Source organism: Apis cerana, linkage group LG2 (assembly GCF_029169275.1).
Source record: "Apis cerana isolate GH-2021 linkage group LG2, AcerK_1.0, whole genome shotgun sequence".
NCBI lineage: Eukaryota > Metazoa > Arthropoda > Insecta > Hymenoptera > Apidae > Apis > Apis cerana.
The window spans coordinates 14,531,713-14,549,849 of NC_083853.1; the positions used below are offsets into that span (position 1 = coordinate 14,531,713).

The following is an 18,137-nucleotide window of genomic DNA, read 5'->3' on the forward strand; positions in this document are numbered from 1 at the left end:
TAGGGCACAGTGGGTTCGATTCTTAACGGTGTTGACGCGAGCATGAGATGAGATTTATATCAAGGTGCAAGTTGTACTAGTTCAGTCATAATTTCAAGCTCAACGACACTTTATATTTAATTATAGCTTTCTCTTCAACGACTTTAGGTAATAAGTAGTCCAATTCGAAAGTTAACAGCGAGAAAATTTCGTTTATTTTGTATAGATATCTCTGTGGGGGAACGAGAAACTTGAGGAGCAATCTTCCCTATTCGCTGATCAAAACGTCTATCGTTTTACTAATCACAGTTGATACTTTCAGTTGACAAATCGAATGTTTAATTACAAACCGGTTTGCGACACGTACAACGCGCTATTTATAAGGAAGATTCGTGGAGAGAAGCGAACGATGAAATCCACGAGGCTATTAAATTCAACTAGGTAGGAGTAGAGAATTCGAGGCGTTCACGGTCGAAAACGCGTCGTCCGACACTCGACACGCGCTCCATTTTACACGCTGGAGAATCGCTAGGAACCGTAACCTTTTGTTCCAGTTCCGATGATTCTCGAAGCCGCAAGATTCTCTCTCCTTCGATTCGACGACTCAACGAGTGATTTCTCGCTGCGAGGAAAGGAAAGAAGGGAGAACGAAGAGGATTAATCGGGGGACGGAATCGTCGACGTCGAATACCAACGACAATATGCCGGATTAAAAACGGTGCTTGCCTCGACGGAATGCGGGTAACGCGAGATCGGGGCAGATGGCGTTTGTGCACACGCTTGCATCGTGTCGCATAACACCGCCATCTTGGAGGATTCGGTTTTCTCTTTTACAGAGACGTGTCCTTACAAGAGCTCGCGAGGAATTCCTCGCGGATTCGTGTTCCCAACGTTTGGAATCTCGTTTTAGACGAGAGATTTTCGCGAGAAGAAATCTGGAGGAAAAAGGTCCATTGAGATCGTTGACGAAATTTAGGTATTCGGTTAATCCAGTTCTTTGTTTTAAATTATCATGCGAATTTTGGGATCGTGGAAAAACTGATCGTGGATCAAAAGAAAATCGAAAGGGAATTGTCGATGAATCTTGACAAGTTGGTCGAACAAGACAACTTGTTATGGAGGGAACATTGAATTTCTATCTGAAAGAAAGAGAATTTTAATGACGAAAACGAATTTTATGATACAGAGTGAAAGTGTGATTTTTATTTCATAAGAAAGAAAAAGAATACGTAATTGGTGGGCAAGTGTTGAATCGTAAAGGTATTCTAAGCGCTATTCAAAAGTACAGAGGTCACGCATATACGACATATATAACTATAAAAACGTAAAATTTTCTATTCGAAAATATTAAAGGTTAAAAAGGAATTTTACGCGAGTGAAAGTGTAAAAATTTCAATATCAATTATCGAATAATCAAACGAAGAGAATTATTTTTGGCATTCAAAGATTACAGGGATCGTGTAAAAGATCCGGTTTCCCCTCCCATTCGAAGGAGAATATTAAATACAAACGAATCTCGTGATACGAAAGTTTCGTGATTTCATTTTCGCTCGAAATTGAAAATGTCGCAATAGATAGGATGATTATTAAATACGAATTGATCGAAATCGACGGTAGAAATATTATTCAAAGGTAACAGAGGTCACGCATATATCCTCGAGGTTCGAGCTCCACACCCGCTTCGCCAAAATTACTCGTTGAATTATTTAATTCCGAGCATCGTTTTCGCGGCGAATACCTGTCGCTTTCCATCCGCTCCGAATACCGCTGAAAACAATTCGAGCTGACGTATCAGAGACGTCCCGCCACTTCAAAAATGAACGAATCAACGATTGGTCGAGTTTCGAACAGTTATGCGATTCAACGATACGATCCGTGAAAATCGGCCGATGGAATTTCCTCGACGAATTTGAAGCGAAATTCTCGAATCACGTATTTCTCTTGCAATTACGCGCGTACGCAGGCTGTGTCGCTTTGAAATATCTACACGTGTATATCTCTTTTCGGTTCGTTAGCGTTGATCATTATACTTGGCAAGCACGTTCGTTCCCCGGCTTAACGTTATAATTCGATAACAAGGCAAGCAACATTTGCTAATAACGTTAAAGGGGGAGCCTTTATATCGTGATCATTCAGCCACGGGTTTCTATATCGATATTAGCGAGGAGCTACGTCGGTTCATCGTGTCAATTTTCAATCTTTCCTTCGCAAGAAATTCTACGCGATGTCTATAAGGAGAATATTGGAGAGTGGCACCATCTTTCGAGCCATCGCGAAGAGTGATGACGTACGTGCAATTAAAGTCCGTTCGATTCGCCCGTACAATACGAAACTTTTATTTTATATTTATTTATATTCGATTAACAGTTGAATTCAATTAATTCTCCGGTTATTAAAATATCAACGAATTACAAATCGCATAACAGTGTAATTATACGACAAAACTACCTATCGCACGATTGGTAGTTCGTTTGTTATTGGATAAGTTTATTACTCGTTATTGCCACTTCGTCGAAAATAGAAAAACACTTGTACACTTTCGAATCTTTATTTTGGATGAATTATCCGGTACATGCATCTAAAATCCGAATCTATCTAATCTAGAGATTAGGTTAGGTTAGGTTAGAATATCGCAATAACTCTATTCAATCAACGTTTCAGATAGTAACACGTTATCGAATGAGCACAAACGTCGTGTAAACTCGAAACAACATCGCTATTACGCGAGTTTACGTACACGTCGAGCCGAAGCGTGGCCTGATATAAGCAAAATGCATAGACCATCGTGTGTTTGAACGAATAATCGAAAAACAGGGCTCTTTGCTGTTACTCTCGACAAGGACGCTGCCGTCACGCGACGAGATACCGCATTTGTTGCCAATACCAGGTTATTTTCCGTGCATTTCCAGTTACAACGAGGTGAGTCGCGTGATCTATGACGATCCAAACTTTCTTAACGACAGCTGTTCTTTCAAACGTAGCAGAGATTAACGGTCGAATACTCGTCGACGTTTCTCGTCTCTTCGTAACGTCGAGAGAATTCAGAGAGAATTATCCATTAATATTTCGGCGTGCGTTCCAACGAACTCTTGCCTCTCTACGAAAATACGTTTCCTCTCGAATGCTCGCTTAACGCGAATCTCGTTCCACCGCGAAAAAGAAAGCAGAAGGCTCGAAATTGGCGTCATTAAGTCGGCCGGAGCGGAGCGTGCATGCAATTAACTCGAGTGTTCTCGTTAAAGACGCTCAAAGAGTCCGGTTTCGATTGTTACGTTAATTGGATCGAAAAAAAAGAAATAATAAAAAAAAAATGAAAGAAGATAAAAGATCCCCGAGGAGTTGAATTTTATTCGGCATACCTGTTGAACCTGTCTAGAAACTCACGGAAGAAATTGATATTCGTAGGAAGGGAGAGGGAATCGGCTGCCAAGTATTTCATCGGCCACCGCATCGAGACCTCGATAATCGATGTTAACGACAAATAAATCCTGTTCTACTGCCACTATTTCTTCCATATATCTTTTAAATATAATATTATTTGCCTACACTCAATCCTCCGGGGATAATTTTCAACTCTTCAGATACGATATTCGTCGAGTAGATATAAGATATATTTATTTATAACTTGTTTATAGTCGGAGAAAAAACGGGATAAAAAAATTAAAAAGTATCGATTAAAAAAAGACGATTCGCTGTGAGGAGAGGAAAAGAAGAAAAATCAATTTCTGACTGATCTTGAGCAAAGTGCAAGCAATCCAAACCTTTTATTTCGGATCTTTTATTTCGGATCGATTCAATTTTCCGCAACTTTCGTCGTGCAAAAAAGTAGATTAGAATCATATTTTGTACAAAAGAAAACGCACGCTTTAACGCTATACACGTAACGCGAGAGGAAGCAAAAAGTTAAAAAGGACATGCTTTAATTATAAATGACGCGGTAATAATTTCAATCGATCGAATATCTTGGCGTGACATCGTTGCTTACTATTTACGCGCAAATGGTACGACACGACGCGATGTTTACCTTCGTTAACGAGAAATATTCCCAAATTCTATGCATAGATTCCGTCGTAAATATCGTCGTTATCAATCTGAGCAAGGTCAGACAAACAAATACGCAATTCTTGGAATTCCGTTGGTCTCGAACGATGACATCATTCACGAGTTTGGATATTACACGTACCGATAATTCATCACGCTCGCGGTAAACTCGTATTTGTACATCGATCGCGAGTTGCGCTTCGAACCGAAACCGAGGGAGGGGAGGGGAGAAAGAAAAGAAACATGGTCGAAACGAAGGCTCGATACGTAAAACGTGTGGAATCGTGTCGCAGACAAAGGAATACAGGAGGTCGAGTAAGAGGGACCGAGGAGATCGCGGCATGAAATTCAATTGGTTCCGCGTTTGCACAGCTTACCGCCGGCCGATGACATCACATCCAAACATGGTCACCGTGTTTCAAGGTAATTATTCGTTACGTGTTGCATTGGAAGCGAGTGCAAATTGAAATCGCAATCCTCGCAAAAGACACGAGTGTTAAAAATTTTCTGCGAAAATTCTCCGATGCCGATCGACAGCGGCCGTTCCGTGCTCGAGGAGATAAACACAATGGAAGGCTTTGGAATCGGGTCAAAGGTTGTCAAACCAGTTTCCAACTACGAGCGTGACGGATTGACGGACGGATCGTGCGCCGTGACTCGCACGCTCGATCGAAGAAAAAATCGGGATGAGATCACCCGCGAACTTGGCCAACCTCCATCATTATCGCTTTGCATATACGCTTTGCCCCATTCGAGTCGATTGCAGGTGATTGCAATGTGCACACGACACACGCCGCTCAATATTCCGTTGACTCCTATTAACCGAGCGCACGAGTCGACGAGTCGTATGTGTGCGAGTTTTCCATTCGGTCGATGCTTGTTTACTTAGCCGTAGAGGTCGAAATTGTCGCCTCTGTGAGAGAATTGCTCGAAAACGATTACACGCTCGCCTTCTGCTAAACATTCGTGAACCCGTGGACGGAAATGTTTACGACTTGTCGTTAGACTCGATGAGAGAAAACTGATGTGCTATTCCGATTACGCGTGCACAGGGTGTTGTTTCGACTCTTTCAATTGGCGAAAGAAGTTTGAAAAATTGTCAAAAAAAATTGGATATTTTTCGATTAAATATGAATTATCGGTTGGTAATTGGATGTGAAAAAGGATGAAGAAAAATGTAGATAGAAAATCATCGAACCGCGTATATGTTTATAATCTCGATTTTTTGAAAAAATAAGAAAGCGATAAGATTTTATACGAAATCTTCGAAACGAACAAATTTTATTCTACACTTATCTTTTCAAACGGAATTACGAAACGAACTATAGATATCACAAATGTCTAAATAATTGTCCATTTATTAGATAGATTAGGAAAAGATACGAGAAAATCGATAATTCGTGGAACGATTATAGAAACGTACATGCTCGAACCCATTACTAATGATAATTGGAACGCAAACAGGATTTATCGGTAAATACGTAAACGTATTCAACGCGTTCGCGATTGCAAAGGACGGTGCGTGACGCGATACTATAATTAGTCGCAACGCAGATTCAACTACTTTTTTTTTTCGCGTTTTGTAATACTTCTGCATTTATATCTGAATGAAACGAAACAAAAAGGAACAACAGATTCTCGTCTCGAGTCTTAAAGAGAACAGCGTCGGAAATTTTATCGATATTTCGCGATAGATCGACCCTGCACCGAGAGTTCCCCTTATTCCACCGATTGTCACTGTTTCTGACACGAATTACGTCAACTTTATTTTTAAACGCGCGAGAACCTATGACCTTCGCCTGATTTGGAAGTGAAAGTATCTCTGACCGAGCCTCTTCCGCGAGAGGTGTGTTTGCCTGTTCACCTATGTATTACCTTCGAAACATCGTTTTACACGCCAATTTTATATTCGATAATTTGGGAAAATTATAAGAAAATTCCTTTCTCTCTCTCCTTCCAACGAAAGTTCGAAGACCTTTCTCAACGAAAAAAATCTTCGCCAAATCCCACGTCGTCATTATTTCATCTCCGCGATCGTTAAACGCGGCGCGGTTTTACGCAAGAGGTTGATTCAATAAAAGCTCGTCGTATGGTGATCTTTCGAGGAGCACAACGTTCGCCATTATGCCTCCCCCCAATCCACCACGAATAGATTAACTAATGGCTTACTCGTTACTCACCACGTCCTTACGCGTGTCCCTCGTGAATTCGCCGATGACACGCTCCTCCACCACGTCGCGAACGTCCTGCACCGAGGTGAAACTGGACGATTGATCGATTACGTAAGAGGATCGAGCCACGTCGATATCCGTGCTCTCCTTTTTATCGGCCGCATCGCGCTGCTTCGCCATCGAAATTTTCGTTGCATCGCGTCCGAGTGAGGGGGAGGTCGGCCTTCCTCCGTCCTCCGCGTCTCTCGTAGGGGACTGCAACGGGCCCTTTTCGATCGGTTTCTTCGATCGATCCTGCGGTTTCTCGTACACGAACGAGCCATCCCAAGTCGAGGCGCCCGGTTTGGTCGGTCTCAGAGACCTGTCCACCTTTTCGGCCGATCTCGAGGCTGGTTCTCGGGGAGGCTCCTCGCGAACGATGGAATATTTGGACGACTCGAGGGTCTCGGAGGTATCCGAGACGAGGGTGGTGGACGAAGCGACGAATTCGGAAGTCTCCTTCGAGGCGTCCCTCACGGTGATAGATTTTTCGGTGACGTAAGTCGGCTGCTCGTCCTTCCTTAATCTTCCAAGATCCGTAGGCGAGATCCTGGGAGCCTCCCCTTTGTCAACCGGGTGAACGTGATCGTGGACGGGTTTCTCCGGCTGTTTCTCGGGCACGAACGAGCCGTCCCACGTCGAGGCGCCCGGTTTGGACGGCCTCTCGCTCTTCGCCGCCTCGGCTGATGACTTCGCCGAGGATTTCCGGTCCACCGCCTTCTTCTCGAGATCCTCCTCGATCGTAACAGACTTTTGCACCGCGGCTGGGACGCCGTCGCGGACGATCACGGTCTCGACGGAGCTGGTCGAGTAGTCGAGGTTCGAGGAATCGGAGTAGCTGTGGTGCACGGTCGACTGCTCCACCACGATGGAATTGCTGAAAACTTTGGAGATTCGCTCGGTGGCGTCGCGCACGTCGAGCGTGGCGTCGGTGACGAGGTGCTTGCTCGACCTCGGCGCAGGGCTGTCTCCAGCCTGTCTCTCCGCGACGAAGGTCCCGTCCCAGGCCGAGGAGCCGGGCTTCGCGACTCCCACGTCTCTCGTCGCCTTGCCAACCCTCTCCGGCGTTCCCGGCCTGCTCGAGGAGTCGGTCGGCCGAGTCGGTTGCGCGACATCGTACACGATCGTCTCGTGGACCGAGGATAAACTGGAGTCCCTGACGTCGGTGAAGCTCTGTTGGCTGGACGAGTGTTCGACCACGTAGGAGGCCGTGGAAATTTCCGCCTCGTTTATCGAATTGTCCCCCGTCACGTCGCGGATCACGATGGTCGAGCGGCGGTGGTCGGTGGTCGGTTTCCCGCAAGTCGGTTCCCCCTTTCGAGTTGCCGCGTTCTCGTAAGCGTCCCACGTGGACCGAGCGGGCTTTTTCTCCTCGGCCGAATCTTCCTCCAAAATGGCGCCGGACACGGAACTCGCCTTCTCCACCGTCTTTCTCCTCTCGTCCGTGGCGGTCGCGTATTCCACGATGTACGAGGAGGAAACGGAGGATTCGGAAACCGTGGACACGTTCTGCTCCTCGGTCACGTCTTGCACGTCCACGTCGGAATCGTGCCGCTTCTCGCCCCTCCTCACCACCGTCCTCGGCTTCCCATCCTCGCCCTCCCCTCGCCGCTTCTCGTACACGAATTCTCCGTTCCAGCTCGACTGCCCGGGCCTCGCCGCTCTTCTCCGCTCCTCCGCTACGAACCTCGAGGAATCGCGCATCCCTTCTTCTCGTCCCCTCTTTTCGTCCCAGCTCCTTTCCTCGCCCCTTCGAGCGGACTCCAGGCCCCCAGCTCTCTCCCCGTCGAGGAACACCCCGCTGGAATCGAGCGCGTTCCTCTTCCTCGGCTCTGGCGTCTTCTCGATCACGAACGTGCCGTCCCACGCGGACTCGCCGGGCTTCGAGTAACGAGCGCTCGAGCTCGTCCTCTTGTGATCCCCGGCGAAGTCGATCGTGTCCTCCGACACGCGTTCCAGGCCACGATCGACGAGGATCTTGGAGTCGCGGGTCACGGTCGTGGAACGCTGCTCGAGCGACGACGAGCTGCGGCGAGATTCGGCGCTGGAGATTTCAACGCTGGACGAGCTCTCTCTCGCCGCGTCGAACGCTTTCGAGGCGAGTCGGCTCGCTTCATCCCGCGGCTTGGAAGGGGACGGAGGCTTCTCCACGACGAACGTGCCGTCCCAGGCCGACTGTCCAGGCTTGTTGCACCGCGTCGCGACCTCGCCGCCTTTCCTCTCCTCCCTCCGCCCCGCGTCCTCCGCGAATTTCACTCGAGCGGAGGCCGCCTCGAGCGTGGTCCCCGCGCTGCGGCCTCGAGTGCTCGTCACCCTCCCCTTGTCGTCCGCCCTTTCGCCAATTCTGCTCGCGCTCCTCGTCGCCTCCTCGCACGTCCTGCTCTCGCTCCTGCTGCTCGCCTCCCTGGACGAGGCGCCGTTCACCTTCACGCCGACCCTCGACGACGAGGAGGACCTCTCCACGATCGACTTGCTGCAAGACGTCGATCTCTCCACGACGGTCTCCGTCCTCGAGGACGACTCGACGTCGCGCGGGACCGCCCGTTCGCTGGCCAACAGCTCTTGACAACTCTTGCCCGCGCTGCGTCGCGCCGAGGGCGCCGACTCGACGATCTCGATCACGTTGCCCTTCGAGTCCGTGACAACCTCCCGGCTAGCGCTCGTCACCTCCAACACGCTGCTCCTCGACTCGCTCTCCACTATCCGCCTCGCCTCCTCGACCACGCTCGACGATACCACCTCGACCGTCTCCTCCGAGGTGGAGGTCGTCGAGACCTCCTTGCTCCTCCCGCCGCCCTTCTCCCTCACCGTCATCCCGCAGATATCCCTGTACTTCCACTCCCCTCCGATATCTCACCGCCGATCTCTCATGCGAATAACTCGTGCGCGAAAAATCGGCAACCGTCGGTTGTACAGCGTGCGTGTCGCGACAGTTGGAGCCGGACTGAGCCTTCGACCGGCCTCGTTTGCGAACTCGTCCCTCTCTGCGTCTCTGTTCCTCGCTTTCTTGCACGCGTGTACACGCTCTCCTTCCCGCTCTCCTGCCACTAGCAGCGATCTCTGTTTCTCGGCGTTCCCTGCGTGCGCTCGTCGAACGAGGCGGGTTGAAAATCGCGGGGGATCGGTTCGGTTGCGATGCTCTCGGCTCGGTACCGCGAGTCGATGTGGCATCCGCGATGCCTCGCTGGCCCTAGTGACCACACGCCACACCGCTCTTCTCCGTCACTACCATTGCCACCACGTACCGCGGCTCTTTTGCCTGGAGAACTCGATCCGGTCTCCCTACTTTTCCTCTCTCTCGCGTGTGTCGCCCGCGTGGGATGTTGCGAGCGCGCGCGTGTGCGCGCACGCACACGCCTCTCGCGGCGAGCGCGCGCGCAGACGCTCGCTTCTTCGAACCGAACGCTCGTCCTCTTCCTCGCCGATGCGTCCTCTTCGAGGACTCCCTTTCGCGCTTTTTCCAGTCGCGAGCATGCGATTCCTCGAGTTCAACTTCGATGCAACGAGTGAGAAATGCCGTATAAAGTAAAAGAAAATGTGTATGTGTGTATATATATATATAGTTCGAGGAAGATATGGCAGTTGGTCGTGAATTATAGACTGGTAGGAGCGAGACCGATGCGGTGTGTTTTTTTCCTCTCTCCGTCGTTCAAAATATTTACAGTTTTTAAGAATGATTTTAGAGCGTATGCGGTCGGATCGAACGCGCATCGCACTGTACATCGCGTTCCGGCGAGTGGAAAGTGAGTACAATGCGTCTCGTTGCGTTCCATCCACACGTACGGCTCGAATTATTAAGCTTCAAACTTTGCCCGATCGTGGCATTAATTCCTGTTCCCATCGAGGCTAATTTTAGCCGAACGGAGCTCGACCGTAATACACTGGCATCTAGACGCGGAGACGGTTTTCCCGCGCTCGCATTATTCGACGCACACCTGCCGCCACGGATGCGATTGTAATCGTCGATTCATTTACGAAGCTACAAGTTCGTTTGTGCAACCTGTTTCTCTTGAATTTTTCAGTAAAAACTCTACCCTCGTCCCTTTTCCGTATTTCGAAATCGTATCAAACTGTTCGAAACTATACTTTAATATTATTAGTTTGGTATTATTCGCGTGAGGATAATTAATAATAATGGCAGAAACAAATTTCGAGAGAATTTTATCACTACAGAGTGTAAACTTATCCTCGAGACGATATTTTAATATATTTTAATGTATACCACTTATGACTCGGATAATTGTAATTAACGTAATGACAGAAACAAATTTCGAGAGAATTTTATTTCGAATTATTACAAAGCGTAACGTCAAAGTTATCCTCGAGAAGATATTTTAATGTACTTTGATATATCGCTTGTGATCGACCAACTCGAATAATTCTAATTAACGTAATGACAGAAATTTCGAGAGAATTACCACAAAGTATACGTGGTGGTAAACTTATTCTCGTCTTCTCGTTTTTTACTCTCGAGACGATCGTAGAGATAACTCCGCGGCAATAATTTCGCGAGCGGGAGTGGCAGTTGGCGAGAAAAAAATGGTGGAGAGCGAGCAAGCAGCGCAGAGTTTCGCTTGGAAAAAAAGTAAACTAAACTAAACTCGCAAGTTTCCATTCCGCTCGGTTTTCGGTCACGTAGAATTTTATACCGGCATTTGGACCGGCGCGAGTCTAAATATCTCTTACTCGGATTTTTACGGCGACCCGTCCGCTAAAACGGCCGCTTTGTTTCGTCCGCGGCGAATAAACGGCCCTGCCTCTATTTTTACGCGCCTCGCCGAGGCGCGCGTAGAGGCACGTACACGGTGGTTTTCTCTTTCACCGGGAGGGCAACCGCGCGCTAAACACGTACACGGAGAGAACAAAACGCTCTTTTGAACGGAGCTTTATTCGCCCGTGTGCACGGCTATCTTTCGCCACCGAACGAAAGATATCGTGACCGACATTTTCCTCTCTCCATCTCCTGAGAGATTACGTTACGTTACGTAGCGCGTGCGTGTACGAGTGTAAACTCAATTTTCGCCCTCGCCTCCGTTTCCGTGTGAATGAATCTCTCGAACAACGAGGAATAAAAAACTAGACGACGAGGCGCCCGTTATCAATCAAGGAATAATAACGCGCATATATGCGTATATATATATATATACATTCTTAGGGAGTGGCATATTTTCCAGAATGCTATTAATATTTTCCTCGACGATTTCAAAACAATTTTCAAAACGATCGTCTCGACACTTAACGACATTTCCTCCTCCCTAAGCGAAATTTAATTACATATCTACGACTTATTATAATTAACGAACGGACGAACGTTCCTCGATATTTCCTACCTTCCTCGATAACGCGCTCTTAATCTCTATTCCGAACGAGCGAGACTCGCGCTTTCGAAATTACTCCGAGGAAGGAGCAATTACGTCGATTAACCCGACGCGATGTTTTCGTCTGGCTTACGTTAGAAATAAGATTGGTGGCGAGCGAATACGAAATGAATGCGTCTGGAGAAAGAGAGAGGGAAAGAGAGAGAGGGAGATTGAGAGGGAGAGGGGGCGAGTCGAAAGAACCGGTCGCGATGTTTCTCGGTGTAAACCGGGCGATGACGCAGAGCGCAGAGAGCCGCGACGAGCCCGCGACTCGTATCGTTCCCCTCGAGGTGTCGGATTTGGTTCCGACCGATCGCCATTATTCTCGCGTGCGCTGCGTGGCCGCGCACGGGCCACGTAGTAGGGCGGCCGATCGCGGCGTCGCCACGTTTCTCGTTAACGAGCTGACACGAGTTGAAGGAATTATCGTTGGAGATCGGTAAACCGGTGAGATTTATCGTGCTCGGAATTGGCCTGCCCCCTTACGGGAGACTTATCGCCGGTGTCGATCCCTCGTTTCCTCTCCGCCCCGAATTTCCTATCCTTTCGACGTGTCCACCTCTCCCCTCCCCGCCACTACTATTAGAATTCCGATTCTTCTTCCAACGCGACACGTAACATCGTTGCATAACCGATCATTTCCGCGTGTATATATATATATATATATATATATGTTTGTATTTATGTATGTTTATGTATATGTGTACGTGTATGTACATCTCGTGGCAATGTTAATATATCGATGAGGCATTTTTCTCCAAGGTAACGTCATTGCCTGATTTGTCGTTTAAATCGCGCAAAGTAAGCAAGAATCTGCGCGTCCTTGGTCGCTGATGAAAAATGAGAGACGGTGATGCAACAGGAAATGCGACGTTAGCCAGATACGTGTAAAGGATTATATGAACGCGGACGGCTCTCGATTCCTCGTCCGGATCGAGATTCCTGTGCGCCCTTCGGAGATGAGAGACACGTTAGAGAACTCGCCAAATTATCGACGTTGTCGCCTACGAATCGTGGCGTAGGTAGCGTTAATAAATACGGCCGATATAGGTAGCAAATAGTTCTTTCTTTAGCTCGGTCTTTAAAGCCTTCGACTTTCCGCCTCGATGCATATTTAATACACACGACGAGGACGCACCGAGGAGGAGGAGGAGGAGGAGGAGGAGAGGGTGACGAAAAAAAGAAAAAAGCAATTTCGCATCGATCTACGAATCCGAGTTAGTTTTAATGGAACAATCGGATGACTTATGCCCGCGGCAATAAGCGAATATATTCGGTTCCCAGGAATTTTCCGTCTCGCGATTTTTGTGCACAGCCGCGAACGATCGATCCCGATCGATTTCGGATTATGGAGCGAAAGTATCACGCCTGTCCCGCCGCATTTCCCGTGGAAGAAAAAAAAAAAAAGAAGTGTCGTGGGTAGCGAAATCAACTTTGGTGCTCCCTATTTGGCGAATGCGCTGAAATCCGTAGGCGAACCAGTCGAACGCGTCATTCAAGGGGGAACCGCACAACCACAATACACCGTTTATATACAACGATCTTCGATATAAGAACGAACGCCATTGAAAGAAGATGTGTTTGCGTCTTCCTCCAATGCCTCCATTCTTCCATCAAACTGTGACTCATTATTCTCAAACGTTCGCTCATTCACGCACGGATGATTGACTTTTCTATCTATTTTAATATCAAAACTGTCATCGGCTAATTAAATCGACTCGTCGATCGATGCGCAATTTATGGAGATACATGAAAAATAGGTAGAAACGAATTTGATTTCTTCCAAATTCAAAACTTAATCGATGAATGATTTATATAAGAATACGTGATTGAAAATCGGAAAAAATATGAAAGATCGATAAAAATGAATTCGATTTCTCTGAAATTTAAAACTTAATCGATCGATGTACGATTTATATAAAAATACATGATTGAAAATCGCAGAAACGAAAAATCAATGGAAACGAATTCGATTTCTTCAAAACTTAACCGATCGATGCATTGTTTATACGGAGATATGTGATTGAAAATCGTAGAAAAGAAAAATCAGTGTAAACGAATTCGATTTCTTCGAAACTTAATCGATCGATACACGATTTATATAAAAATAAAAAATACGTGCATCGAATATCGTAGAAACGAAAGATCGGTGGAAATGAATTTGATTTCTATTCATTTGTTAATTAAATCGTTAACCGATCGATACATGATTTATATAAAAATACGTGCATCGAATATCGTAGAAACGAAAGATCGGTAGAAACGAATTCGATTTCTTCGAAACTTAGCCGATCGATGCACGATTTATATAAAAATACGTGGTTGAATATCGCAGAAACGACAGAATCGGTAGAAACGAATTCGATTTCTTCGAAACTTAACCGATCGATGCACGGTTTATATAAAAATACGTGATTGAAAATCGCAGAAACAAAAGATCGGTAAAAACGAATTCGATTTCTTCGAAACTTAACCGATCGATGCACGATTTATATAAAAATACGTGTTTGAAAATCGCAGAAACGAAAGACCGATTCGAAACGAGTTCGATTTCTTAATTCGAAGCGTGCATCCGTTTACGAAGAAGGCCGCGATCGAATTCCGAAGTGGCGATCGAAGCGTTTTCGAGCAGGTTACGGGGCGCGTTCGATCGTTTCTCACGGGCATACGTCGATCTTTATGGTTAACAGGGTTAAGTATACGCGAGGAAAAAGTGAGCCGCCTCCCGTAAATCAGGCTATCCTTCTCCTCTCCTCTCCTCTCCTCTCCTCTCGGGGGAATCGAAAGCTTGGCCAACTTGAAAGACGGCCTCGGTTGCCTCCTTTTATAATGGATCGCGCTATAATGAAGCACGGTACGCCGCGTTCCCTTTATTAATTAACGTTAAAAGGGAAACTTTTGTAATTCCGTCTTCTAAGACGAAGCTGTGTACTCTGACCTCTGCATCGACCCCTTCGCCGTACCTATCGCCCTCCGGATCTTTAGGTATCGGCCCTCTCTCGGAAAATAATGCACTCGTGGATAATTAAAACCTTTCCTCGTCCTCCCCCTCTCCAATGAAACCCCCACTTCCACCTCGTCTATCCTTAATCCGATCTTAAGCCTATCTCTGTCAGATATGTGTTTCCACTCGTGCGCACGTGGACAGCTTTGGTATCGTGTTGTGACAAGCGTTTGTGACGAGGGCTCATCGACGTGTTTCGCGAAAAGCGAACCGAGTCAACCATGCATGCTTTCCGTTCAATACGTGAAATGCGTGATTCGCTCCATTCTCGTCGTTGCTGGAACTGCGACTTTCGTGATAATAAATTCTATGGATCGGATCTTGAGTGTTCATCTATTATCTATCCTCGAACACCCATCCACGAGGGGGAAAATAATTGCTCGAGGGAAGGAGAGCTCCCTGGTATTCGAGGATGGAGATTTTTTTCGAGAGGAAACAATCTCGATGTAATAGAGCGATGTGGTAAACAGAGTGAGAATCCATGATACGAAACGAAATTCTATTAAAAAAGAAGGAAAGGGGGAAAGACGTTCAAACCGCCATTTTCCGCTGTTATAATGAAAAATTTTATTAGCGATTTCGATGCCGAACCATAAAAATGATCGCTTTTAATCCCACGGTTATGAATAAGGATGCGATATTGCTCCTCCCTCCGTATTGATTCACGTTAAAGGAAACCGATCTCGATTCTGGGCGGGAGGAAAGGAAAAAGAAAAAGCGAATTCTCGAAACCGCAAAATTCGAGGCAAACGAGGTCCATAAGGGGCTATACGAATTTCGATGGGCGTAGTGCGTGTAGTAGGGGGATGATGCGACGATGCATTTGCGGTGATGTCATGCATCCGTTTCGTACGGCTTGCTCATAGGGGTATAGTGTCCGCCAACGATTCTTAAATACGTAGCGATGAATATTGGTGAGTGTTGGAGTCGGAGCGATACGTGGTGTAAGTAAGTAAGACGAGAGATCGCGTTTCTCCGTATACGACCATGACACTAAATTATAACCGACTTGCTGCACAGCGGTTGTCAATCCAAAGTTAAACAAGTAAGATCGCCCCCGTATAGGCAAGACGCGACGAAATTAATCATCTTTCTCTTCTTCTTTTTCTTCTGTACTTGAGAAACTGGTCTGCCCAGACCCAATTCGAAACGTCGCAGACGATCGAGTGAAAAGGACATCGCGGAGGAGGGGACACGATGAAAAAGATTGAATGGAAAAGTATGGCAGGATATTGATAATCTACTCTTACTTAAAATACGAAGACAGAGAGATATGGATATGAATAGTTCGCGAAAGGATAGTCGCCCGTGATATCAATGGAAATGTAATTACGAACTTGATATTAATTCTGGCAGGAATTGAATCATGGCCGGGCGCGGATCGAGCGCGCGACAGCCGATACGAGGCAATGCAATTTCGTCCGCGGCGTAAGACGAAACCACGTGACAAATAGTCGTGACTATCGATGCACGCGTGCAGAGCACGGCAGAGCTGGCCACAGGCACGTACGAACCAAGATCTCTTGGCTCGAGAACGGGGAGATAGGGGTCAATACACTCGTACGTACACGTACTATAGCATGCGCACCTAGCGTGGATTAATTTAATTAACCGTTGTTAATATTTGATATCGATACATTTTTCGGCGAGACATCCGTCCGTTGATTCTATATCGCGTGGAATCGTACGCGAAGCCTATCTCTTGCTTCTATACGCTTGCGTATAGAATTTTATCGAGATGAACGGGAACTTATGCGAGAAAATATCCACGAGGATGTACAATACGTGTACATCTTTTTTAGCGCTGCAGATACGGTTACCAGAGTGAGTATTGATGAAACAATGGAAGGTACGTGAACACGGTAATGAAAGAACGGACTATATCGCGATCCACATACGGTTGGAATGGTAATGAATGGTAGGTAGGAGTAAATGCGATGAAAAATCAATGGCAATTGTCGCATTAATGTACTATCGCTGTTCGTAGTACAATATAATCGAAGATGTAGTATATGCGCTAAATTTATCGTTTTATATACGAATAATAAATTTAATCCCTTAGCTTATGTACCTTTTCTAAATAATAATTAATCGCGTTACAGCGATTGATCGATATCTCATTGAACGTCACGGTGTCAAAGGAAACGCTCTACGCTTGTGAGAAAATCGGATAATGTGCGCTGCCCCTGTAAAACGGCAACCTTTATTACATCGCTGTCAACGATCGTGATTAGTGCTATGAAAATGTTACCGACGGTACCTAGATATGAAATTTTCAATTTTAATCGTTGGAAAGTAATTTTTGTTCACGCTCGAGTAAATATCTATAGAAAAAAATTTTTTTATACTTTTGGATGAAGTTTTTAAAAAACAGGCTGTAAAAATTTATTTTACGTTTTATATGTCGTACTTTTTATATCCATACTTTTATCGAATAAAAGGAAAAAAAAAATTTATTTTATATTCTTCACTTAATACATTTTTTTTTTCTATTCTTTGCATTTTAGATTAAATTATTAAACATTTGAATCAATTTGTTTTAAAAAATGATTACAAGAAAAAAGTAACAAATGATAAAAAAATATTAATGTTTCATCTTTTTTTTCACTTCCAAATACAAATATCGCATATATACATATATTTTGTCGTAAATATTATAAAAAGTTTCGAAAAATTTGAAACATTAAATCGGCACTTACCTTCAGTTACACCATTCTAACGCCGTTTCTATATAATGTATCGATCAACGTCTCGTAGAAAGATGACAGTAGTTGTTCGATCATTGCCAAATCGCGATGTTATGACGTTAATCGGCTGAAGGGATGCAATTTCAAACAACGCATTGTTATCCGACGAAATTGAACGAACGTTTGGCACACATTCGGTAACGGCGAAACGCCGTTGCACCGACGGCGGTTCGCACCTCACAGATACATCGCGACGTCTGACGTTCCCGCGCCCATTGGCGTCGAAGTAGCGTTGTCATAACAACCGCGCATAACAATTTTTGTACACGCGCAATATGTTTCTATTCTGTAAATTATACGCGGCAATATTCGGACTATAGAAAATAATTTTTGCTAAAATATTGTCGACAACCATAGAAAATATGGTGAGTGTATTTCGATCATTCTATTTATTGCATAAATATAAAAATAATTGTATACTTTAAGTTTATATTTATTTATATATATTTATTTTAAAAATATATGTAACGATTAGAAAAAGAAAGTGACAACTAAAATTTTAATATTAATAATATTAATAATATTATAATTTATATCAAGATTTTAATTATGTCAATATCTTTTTAATTATAAATAAATTCATTTTATGGTTGATTTTTATTAATATTTAAATAGTAAATATTCCTGATTCTGTAAAAATATGAATACATCTATTATTATATTATTATTCGTTCATAAATATAATCTTCCAATCATTAATATCTTTTATATCATTATGATAATGAGGTGACAAAGAAATATAATCACAAAAATTTAAAAAGAATTATTTATTTTATTTATCAAATATGTTTTGTAT

The 18,137-nt window shown here is 45.2% G+C and overlaps 1 protein-coding gene and 1 long non-coding RNA gene across 3 annotated transcripts in view; one reads left to right on the top strand and one right to left on the bottom strand.

Annotated features, from left to right (window-relative positions):
- LOC108002701 (microtubule-associated protein futsch) overlaps positions 1–12,198 on the bottom strand; it is a 28,959-nt gene extending 16,761 nt beyond the window's left edge. The window contains exon 1 of the mRNA XM_062070907.1: positions 6,201–12,198. Coding sequence (XP_061926891.1) covers positions 6,201–9,044 — 2,844 coding nt within the window. The 5' untranslated portion in view covers positions 9,045–12,198. The remainder of the gene's footprint in view (positions 1–6,200) is intronic.
- On the top strand, positions 436–17,947 carry LOC114578138 (uncharacterized). Of its 2 annotated transcripts, XR_003698799.2 has the most exons (4): positions 436–2,547; positions 2,641–2,898; positions 2,961–4,443; positions 16,697–17,947. It is a non-coding gene; the product is annotated as an uncharacterized LOC114578138 (long non-coding RNA). The 2 variants fall into 2 exon arrangements; XR_009828786.1 differs by having other exon boundaries at positions 441–2,898; positions 4,042–4,443.
- Positions 17,948–18,137: the final 190 nt, after the last annotated feature.